The 10343-nt window shown below is 41.3% G+C and overlaps 1 protein-coding gene across 2 annotated transcripts; it reads left to right on the top strand.

Moving 5' to 3' along the window:
- Nucleotides 1-166: 166 nt before the first annotated feature.
- On the top strand, nucleotides 167-9870 carry LOC119460328 (NADPH-dependent diflavin oxidoreductase 1). 2 transcript variants are annotated; one of them, XM_037721412.2, is made up of 5 exons: nucleotides 169-1048; nucleotides 2712-2934; nucleotides 5393-5704; nucleotides 8763-9077; nucleotides 9560-9870. In XM_037721412.2, exons 1-5 carry the CDS (start codon nucleotides 379-381, stop codon nucleotides 9780-9782), a joined length of 1743 nt encoding a protein of 580 aa, XP_037577340.1. In that variant the 5' UTR covers nucleotides 169-378; the 3' UTR covers nucleotides 9783-9870. The 2 variants fall into 2 exon arrangements, with proteins under 2 accessions (XP_049522572.1, XP_037577340.1); XM_049666615.1 differs by lacking the exon at nucleotides 5393-5704 and having other exon boundaries at nucleotides 167-1048.
- Nucleotides 9871-10343: the final 473 nt, after the last annotated feature.

Below are 10343 nucleotides of genomic sequence, written 5' to 3'. Positions count from 1 at the left end.
TTATATACAAGGGTTACCATTTACTTTGTGATTACCTAACTTGATAATTAATAAAAGCTAAAATTAACTTTTGCAAGGCCACTTACACCACTTTTACACGTACTTCACAACTGTTCACAACCTTTCTTCACACGTTCGAGACTGCGGCTCATGAACATGCGTTAGAGCAGTGAGGCGAAGACGCGTGGTAGGATGTACTAGAAATAACATGAATGGAAGTGTGAAAATAACTGGGACGAGATTTAACCACAGAACACACTTAACGGCATGCGAAACTTAACTCTGTGGATGCTCTGTGGCCTCTTGTAGCGCCGGTGGTGGCGCATATGAGCTGAAACTTTCGGCAACATCTGCGTGCGGGAAATAACTGTCGCAGATATGATGGATCGACGTTTTCTGATCTTATACGGCAGTCAGACAGGAACTGCTCAGGATGTTGCCGAAAGAATTGGTAGGCAAGCGAGACGGTATAGATTTTGCGTGACTGTCTCGGCTATGGACGATTATTCTGTAGCGGAACTGATCAAGGAAAAATGTGTGTTGTTTGTCTGTGCTACGACGGGACAGGGCGAAGAGCCCGATAACATGAAACGTTTCTGGTCGTTTCTCCTACGGAAGAGCTTGCCCTTGAATTCGCTGAAGACAATGAATCAGTCCGTGATCGGCCTCGGTGACTCTTCTTACTTGAAGTTCAATTTCACTGCAAAGCGTCTGCATAGGCGTCTGGCCCAACTGGGTGCCAATTGCTTGCTGGACCCTTTATACGCCGATGAGCAGCATGAACTGGGCACCGACGGAATGCTGGATCCCTGGCTGGGGGAATTCTGGAAAATCATCTTAAGCTTGCACCCGCTTCCCGCCGGGTGCTTACCAATTAGTGAAGAGCTATTGCCGGCGCCGAAATACGGAGTCATCTGCGACATGGCATACGCGGACGGTCCTGGAATCATATACGAGAAGTTTTTTGAAGCCACTGTAGTCTCCAATCAGCGTGTCACTAGTCTCGACCATTTTCAAGACGTACGACTTATTAAGTTAGATATTCAAGGTTTGTATGTTTTTTTTTTCCTATCTTTATTTATTAATTTTTTATCAGCACAATGCGGAGGAGAAAAACGAAGAACAGGGTAAAAAAGTAGAACTTCTAATGTAATTATGAACATTAAACATATGCAATATATTAAGAGCCAGAGTATTGAAAATACAAAGGGACAGCAATTCATTAAGGTTGAATACAGAAAAATAAAGTATACGTATGACACAAAAGCTGTTTGTGTCATATCTATAATAAAAAATTACATAGTAACACATGTACAAAAAAGTCTGCATGAATATAATTATAAAATATATAATCATTGTATTCATCTGTTGCTAGGAGTGTAGCTAATATCTCTCAACATCTTTCTTGAACATTCCACTGTGCATTTCCCTGCTGAGCACAAGGTTGCGAGTTCAATGGGGGCACAATACACTTGTGTGCATGTTGAAGAACCCCTTGCAGTCGAAATGAATTTAAATCCCTCTGGTGCAGCGCTTCTCGTAATTCACTGTGCACTTTCAAAGCATTAAACTCTGCAATTCTTTTTTTTTTTTTTAAGATTATGTCATGCATCACATGTCTTTATAAAGTTAGGCTATAAGGCAACCATCGGAGAAAAAAATGTTGACAGCTAAACAGGAGAACATGCTGCGGAAAAACACACTGGCTAAAGGCATGTGTAAACATGGTATTAAGCATGGACATTGAGCATTGTTAGAGATGTCTGTGAGGACTGACATTGTTATTGAATTAAGAGTAGGCCTGGATCAAGTCGACAAGTGTGCTGTGTCAATGAAGATCTGTTTTTTTTTTTTTTTTTTTGACATTGTAATCTCTCTGCAGTAGCGTCTTCGGGCTAAGCGGGGTAATCATTGAATAAAGGATCTATTAACCTCTCAATTAATCAATGAATGCTTTAAGTGTTATTAACTTTTGCCTTAGTTATTTAAGATCACACGAGCAAAATCAGGCAAGCATCAGTACCGATGTCCCCACTTAACTATTTCACCAGCGAGGAAGAAGAGCACAGACTGAGTGTGCCGGCTAAGATGGGGGGGGGCGCCTGCCCATTCATGTCGCTCAGAAGTCGGGCCGAAAGCCACCCATGCGTCCTGCACTTCAAATCGGCAAGACAATTGGTCAAGTGAATAGCTCAAGTCCTATAATTTCGTCTAAGTGAGTTTGATATGCTTGATATATGTACACTCTAGCAAGGTGTCACTGGTGTGATACTAAAGAAAATTGTATGTTTATGTACAAAAAGCATATTTGAATTTTTTATCTGATGTATGAAAATCTTTAAATCTTATTGATCAATTAATAAATTGAATAAAGGGCTCTGATTAATAAGCTTAATATTTTTATTCAATGCCCAGCCCTTGTTATAAGTAATGCCTCTACAATGCATGTCATCCTTGCTTAGTACAATTTTTTGTGAACTCTTTTTCCCATGACCGACCACAATAACGGGCCTCGTCGCTACACCAGCCTCATGGAAGGCATTCTTAAGTGAGCCTAGTGTAGTCTGCGTGAGAAAAAAAAAAAAGGATAAAAAAGCTAATGACTTGTTATGGGTTGATGTGCAACAACAAGACCATTAACCCCTTATAATACTGTCATGATAGTAGAATTTAATTAGTTTCTGCTTTTTATTTTTATTTCTTGCCAATAGATTCTCAAATCACTTTTGAGCCAGGTGATGTGGTGGTGATCTACCCAGAGAATTGTGAAGAGGACATCAAGGAGTTTTTCAGGCTCTTCAGCTTCAAGGCTGACATGCACTTAAAGGTCACACCAACAGAAGAAGGCACACCACTTCCAAACCTCTTATCAGCGCAGGTGGCAATTAGAGAATGTGCCCAAAAATACTTTGACCTTACATACATTCCTAAGAGGTAAGCTCAATTGTGATCTGGTGGTGGTGAAATCGCAGTTGTGTGAGGAAGCCAAAGGCAAAACCATTTATTGTCTGAATACAGTGCCAAAGTGTCTATTGCCTGCTGCTGTGACCATGGCATTATGAAGCTTGAAGCGTGAAGTTGCTCAGTAGCACCATGCCAGTGTTCCATTTCCAGACATGGCAAGTTGGCAACTGCATTTTAATGTGTACAGAATGCAAAAAACACCTATGTGCTGAGATTTATGTTGACATTAAGAAAGAGGCATATGGTGCCTCTTGGCTTTAAGTGTTAAAGCAATAAGTTTTCTTCTGTAAGGCTTTACTAATAATGCATATTGTAGTGACTGGATTAGCTTACTTCCCAGCTTACATATCTGAAGACAGCACTGAGCAAAAGTACAGCAGTTTTTGTTTATAATGGTACAAAACCACTGATTGGTAATGAAGGAGCTCTTTTAACCATGATTGATGTGGACTGCTCAGAAGCACTGATTGCTGGTCAAAATATATGCTGAAATCTAGTTTGTTTGTTGTGAATTTGTAGGCTCTCCGATTAAAGAGGCCCTGAACCACTTTTTATAAAAGTCGAGAGTGCTTCAAAAAGTTCTTCAATGCGTTCAGCAGGAGCAGAGTTATTGGCAATCAAACATACCGTTCGCGGTACTTCCGCTTTAATGATTTGCACTGCAAAGACTATGGCGGAGGGGGTGTGCGCACCTGCTGAACGTCAACGTGGCACGCAGTTCAACTTTGATTTTGGATGTTCATGTAGATGCCACTATTTACAATTTTGGCACCTATGACATGCCAAACACGGTTGTCCTCAGCAAGCCGCTGTGCGCTCAGACAGTTTACTTGTCACGGCACCCCGCAGCGCACACGGTATTTGCGCTACGTAGCAGACCGCAGCTACATGCAGCTGCAGTGTTTGCTTTGTGCACGACAGGGCTAGAGTGCGTGCTCGTGCTCATATGCTCCCGTCTGGCTGTGCTACGTGGTGCAGACCAGCTCTGTCCTGCACCAGCTTGACCGACAAATAGTAGCCACATCCAACTTGCGCATTTCGAAGTTCTATCAATAACTCATTACGAAGTCTGCCAAGGCGTCTAACCAGGAGTGGCCAGGAGTTAGTGAGCGCTGGCAAGCATGCATGTGGTCTGACCTTAAGTATCGCATGGTTCGAGGCTAGTTGAGTGTTCAGAACTAATGGAAATTAACAAGACCCGATGGCTACAGGACCAATAAGCAGGGTGGCCAAAGTTGAATTCCTACGTGAGCGGCCGCAGTCTAGTGTGAGCAGACGATAGTCAGCTACTTCTGGAAGTACGCAATTATTATAGAAATTCGAAAACAGATTTTTGCTTACTTCAGCATGTTTGTTAAACTGTGTCAATAAATATACATAGTAACAGTATGAAGAAGCACACTGATCCAAACACCCTTCTTGATTGATGATCAGCTATTGGCCAATAGCAGCTGCGTGTGGGAATCTGCTATATTACAAAATAAAGCATCCAAAAAAGTGTGAGGAGCAGGTTTCTGTTGAAAAGAGAGCATTTAAGATAAAGGGTGACTTAGTGCTCCACTTGCAAGAGCCACGCGCTGCGCACGACTGCGAAATTTGGCTTATTTGTTCACTATTCGCAGACTATGTTTTTTTACCAAGCCTGAGGGGTGGTTCGGGCCCCTTTAATGTGAACCCTGCTGCCAGTTCTACAACTCAGCTTAATATATTGCATTCTTCTTTTTTTTTATTGTGAAAACTTTCAATAAATGACTGGCATGCACAGCAGCTGTGAAGAACACGCAAGAAAAGTTCAGATTGCACAAGGGTATTTACTTCGAATTCTATAACTGAAAATAATTAAGCAAATAGCAAACTCTTGCATAATCTGTAATGTATTATTGAAAATATGAAACCAGCATAAAAAAAAAAGAGGATAGCAGTAATGAAGTAGACAGAACAAATGCTGGACTTAAAGCTGTTAGTTTATTCGAGGGAAACCACAAGTTAACCTTTCATGCATATGCCAGACCATTGCAACCACATCTGACTTAATTAAAAGTTGAAGTGTTGCTCTAGATACTTGCATTCTTTATCAGTGAGTATAACAGACAGCTCACTGACACATTCTCAAGAGCTGTATTTTTTATTAAGGTATGCTTCCATTCCAGAGTTGTCCTTCCCCTCCCAATCACACACACATCATTAAAAATGTAATTTATCTTGGTTCTGCTGCAGCACCAAGCTGGAGGTTAAAGTTAACTCATAATTATGTTTGATGGGGTCTGTTGTTTCACCTAAAGCACTCTGCTTTGCATCATGAGACCTTTCAAAAAACAGAATCCACCACACAGCAGCATTTCATGGCCATGTTCAATTAACATCTGTCTCGCAACTCCATAAATGCAGCATTTTAACACGCTGATTATTACGTGTCCTTTCCTTCTAGGTCATTCTTTGAGCTTTTTTGGCACTTTGGTCACAATGACCTTGAGAAGGAGCGCCTTCGCGAGTTCAGTACTACTGCTGGCCAGGAGGATCTTGTGGATTATGCCATCCGGCCAAGACGGACTGTGCTGGAAGTGTTTGCTGACTTCCCCCACACCACAGCCAATGTGCCACTAGCCTACCTTTTTGATTTGATTCCACCTATACGTCCACGCTCATTTTCTATTGCAAACTCACTGCTCTGTCATCCAAGACAAATACACATCTTGGCAGCCATTGTAAACTTCTGCACCAAGCTGAAGAAGCCTCGCAGGTACAGTGAATAATAGGTTGAGTCAGAATGGTCTTCTGATGCCTCATTTCTTAGCAGCTGAGATATTGCTAATCAAGGCAGGAAAATGAACCATACATTTGTGCAGCCAGTCGCATGCAACTTTTGCATCCCTATGTAAACTATTTTATGGAAGCGTTGGAGTGCCGCCATTATGGGCTATCAACACTGGTGTTTTCTTAGTGTAACAGCTAATTAATAATACTGTGGTCAATTAGCATAGATGAAAATGGTTTCACTAATGCATTCATTGCTCAACAACCATGTTAACTTGGTCTCACTGCTCAAGTAATTGAAAAAATTGCTCCCGTAACATCCCAAAATGGCAGCAAACCGAAAATAAGATTTGTATGTTCAAAGTGAAAAGTTTTGTAGCTGATGCAGCAGCAGCTGGGCCGCTAGACGAAGCGAGTCGTGACAGTACATCCTGTTGACTGACTGATGTGACGCTTTGTAAACTATAATCATCATACACATGACAATATTGTGGCTGAAAGAACGCTAATATTACATTTAATTAAATGGAGTTCTTATTGACAACCAGTTTTCAGTGAAATGTTAAATGCTTCCCTAAAATGACTTTTGTCATAATTAGGAGAATGGCATATACATCCCTCACCTCAATGACGGCATCCTACCTTCTACAGAAGTGGAAGAAAACGTGCACAGAGGTGTGACTTTAATCAGCAGAAATGGTAAATCATTATTATACGTTTGTAGATTACACGGGTTACTTGAACTGATCAACGGTGGGTGAATGAGCAAAGTTCCAGCCAAGAGCCAACATTTTATTAAAGGCACTTTTTTCCACTGCCTCTGGACTGAGGCTTCCTTTGTTTGCTCATTGTTGATCAGTTCAAGCATCCATTTTCCTGTGGCCCCTTTGTACAGGGGACTGTAGACGGTGATGACTTAAGAATGCAGTGGCTAATTAGCTGCTGTCCAACTGGGAGAGCTACCATTTATGTTCACTCATTTCCATGAGGCCTCGGCAGAGGTGCGCTTTCATTATAGGCGTCTTTCAGGAATTATATATCAGAGTGAGGACTGAATAAATTTTGGACTGCATAAAAAGACTAGTTTCAGGTAGTGCAGATGTAAAGGAGGCTTTGTGCAAAATATTACATTTGAAATATGAATGGATGCTTCACGAAAGGCTTTCAAAAGAAGACGTTTTTGATACCAAAACTGAACACTGCCATTACCACTCACCGGAAGTGATGCCTGACTCTGAATGCTCAGCACCTCATGACATCTGAGATTGGGCGCCACCCGTGGCTGCCAGCGGTGCACTGATAAACCTCTGAGGTAACATGCTGGGATTTACGTCATATCCGCTAACCACTAGGTGCATGGATAGTCTGCTTGGGCCCTATTTATACACTGGTAATAAGGAAGTTTGACAATTGCACTAGCCCTGCAGCTTTGCCAGAATCGATTCAATCATCACCATCATCAACAGCCTATATTTATGTCCACTGCAGGATGAACGCCTCTCCCTGCGATCTCCAATTACACCTGTCTTGCGTTAGCTGATTCCAACTAGCGCCTGAAAATTTCCTAACTTCATCACCCCACCTATATATAGTTTTCTGCCGTCCTCGACTGCGCTTCCCTTCTCTTGGTATCCATTCTGTAAACCGGTTATGCATCCTACGCATTACATGGCCTGTCCAGCTTTATTTTTTTCACCTAATGTCAATTAGAATATAGCTATCCCCGTTTGCTCTCTGATCCACAGCGCTCTCTTCCTGTCTCTTAGTTAGGCTTAGCATTTTTCGTTCCATCGCTCTTTGCGTGGTCATTAACTTGTTCTCGAGCTTCTTTGTTAACCTCCAAGTTTCTGCCCCATATGTTAGCACTGGTAGAATGCAATGATTGTACACTTTTCTTTTCAACGACAGTGGTAAGCTCCCAGTCAGGATTTGGCAATGCCGGCCGTATGCACTCCAACCCAATTTTATTCTTCTATGAATTTCTTTCTCGTGATCGGGGTCCCCTGTGAGTAATTGACCTAGATAAACGTACTCCTTTACAGACTCTAGAGGCTGACTGTGAGGCTATTGAACAGTATCTTTGTCTTTTTGTCGATTTTAGCTACTCAACATAGCTGAAATGCCTACAGCAATAAAGGGACATTAAATAGTAACACTAATCAATCTAGAGTCCTAAAGTATTCTTTCCATACACTATTGAGCATTTAATTGGGGAAAAAAGTAGATTACAATAGGTGGAAAATATAGCAAAACATCCCTTTTTTTAATTAAGTTCCCAACTTGGTACAGCAAGGTGATTTCACAGATTTCAAAGTAATTTCACGTATTTCAGTAATCTTTGTGCAGAAAATATTCTCAGAACTTGCCAGATTAAGTATTGGTTCCCCTTAAAATGTAGTGTAATCCTTTGTCTATGAACTGATAACTAGTCTAGAGAAGATGCTCCCATCCTTTTGCTCAATAAAGATGTTTTTTTTCTCTCTCTCTCTCTCTCTCTCAACATAGCTAAATTGGTATAGCATTGCACGCGTCATGGGAAAGTTTTCGGTCCAGCTCCCTCTAGTGGCAAAGTTGTCTTCTCTTGCACCTTTATTTTCTTTCTCCTTTGTTAATAAAATAAAGTGGATTGTAAATTTAAATCTCAACATTAACTATTTAATGTAAAAAGAAAAAAAATATTTAATTCCACTATGCTTTCCTTTTTAGTAACAGCCATAAGCAGCTGTTGGCTTCTTATGGTCGTTACTAAAAACCGATCTCCTCAGTTTCCCTTATTCTTCACACTCAGAGTAAATAGAACGCTTCACATCTGAGAACTCACAAAGTTGTTTTCTGTGATCAGAAAATGAACTTAATATACCCAGAGATAGTGTCCAGGCTAAAGAATATCAAAGCAAAAGACAGTGTGCAATAAAAGTGACCTATATTACAAGTTTTTCTATAGGAAGCAGGTTCTCCGTGACATTAAAGGCTAGTCGTAAAGATGGCTTTCGGCAGAGTGACATAACAGATCAAGGAGGCCTGATATGCATTTCTCAATGCAGGGGCCTTTGCACCAGATTTTTGGCCAGCCTCGATCCTTCCAAAGGGACAAGAGTGGCCATCACCACAAAGAAAGGCAGCCTTCGGATGCCCCCCGATGGTGTTCCTGCCATTATGGTGGGGCCAGGGACAGGGTGTGCCCCTTTCTGTAGCATGATCCAGGATCGTGCTCAAAGGGGCATTGCTAGGAACCTCCTCTTTTTCGGTGCCCGTAATGCTAAGGGAGATTTCTTCTTTGAGAAGGAGTGGACCAAGCTTGTAGCCATGGGACTACTTGACCTGGTGACTGCATTCTCACGAGACCAGGGCCACAAAATGTAAGACAAAAAAATGAGGCAAACCTCACAGCTTGCTAATTTCAGCTTGTACAATGCGACATTAACGAACTCCAAGAAACTGATGTCGAAAGTGCAGTAATATGGAACAAGTGCCCATGTGCGCATCACTGTTTTGTCTTCTGCTCTTGTTATTATTACTTTTTGTCTACATGCTTACAGTTATTTGCATATGCAACAGAATTTGGGGAGGGAAAACTTTTTTGTAGTCTACAGCTTTTCATTACACAAATTAGTAAAATTAGTAAAAAGCAAATGAAACAGTATGTTCACAAAATACAGTACACATTATTCAATTAGCTCATTGCTTCTGACTCCGTGTGGTGTAGGCAAGTGCTTCAGAAATGTGTTGGTTATCATCTGTGGCGAGAAATTCACATACATTTACTCTTCCAAGCATACATACATTTTGCTTGCACATAGCTTTTAGTAGACACTACAACTGTGACTTCCTGCCTTTTCAGATATGTCCAGCACCGAATTAAAGAGCATGAAGGCAAGATTTGGAAGCTGCTGTGCAATGGTGGAGTCGTGTACATTGCTGGTAATGCAAAGGACATGGTACCTAGTGTGCGGGATGCCCTCAAGGCTGTTGTCAAGTCTGGTTCCCTTACAGATGAAAATGCTGAGGAGCTTCTAAAAAACCTTGAAAAATCAAAACGACTACAAATAGAAGCTTGGTCTTAGGATATCTGCCATTTAGTGCTTTTAGATAGGTGTGACAGGCGACCATGACAAATGTTCAAGAGTTGTTGAAATGAAACATGGACATTTATTGTGGTAGTGGCCTTCTTCTGCATTAATGACACTCAACCATTCAGCTTGAACTCCATTGAGGTGCTTGTCTCAATGCAAGAGGTGTTAAAGGGGTACCTTGCAATATTTTCTGAGAATGGTAACAAGAATGCTTAGTCACTAGACAACACTGCCATGAGTCTAATATTTCTGTACTTGCAGCAGGGAACCTACAGTTTGATTTGAACTTCCTGAAACATCTGCCACTTATCGTGTATATTCCTATGTACTCCTAAACACGATAGCCTTTGGTCAGATATTTAGACTTCATGGCAGAAAGAAAAGTGGAGAAGTTTCATCACTAATAGGGTCGTGGCCTTATTTGGTGGTAGAGATTGATACCACTGTGCCAGTACTATGGCCTTCAAGATAGGAGCCATATGTGCCAAAACAAAGCATAGCACTGCGTGATTTCAAAGTCATGCTTATACAAAAGCTCAGTGCAATGATGGG

The sequence above is a fragment of the Dermacentor silvarum genome, chromosome 1, assembly GCF_013339745.2.
Source record: "Dermacentor silvarum isolate Dsil-2018 chromosome 1, BIME_Dsil_1.4, whole genome shotgun sequence".
NCBI lineage: Eukaryota > Metazoa > Arthropoda > Arachnida > Ixodida > Ixodidae > Dermacentor > Dermacentor silvarum.
The sequence above is the reverse complement of the archived record's forward strand: the minus strand, read 5'-3'. Positions and strand labels throughout refer to the sequence as shown.

Excerpts from the sequence above, each read along its gene's own strand:
- LOC119460328 (XM_037721412.2), top strand. The coding sequence starts at position 379 with ATGATGGATCGACGTTTTCTGATCTTATACGGCAGTCAGACAGGAACT. Across the intron at positions 1,049-2,711 it reads TATTAAGTTAGATATTCAAG|ATTCTCAAATCACTTTTGAG; the intron begins GTTTGTATGTTT and ends TCTTGCCAATAG. Across the intron at positions 5,705-8,762 it reads AAGCTGAAGAAGCCTCGCAG|GGGCCTTTGCACCAGATTTT; the intron begins GTACAGTGAATA and ends TTCTCAATGCAG.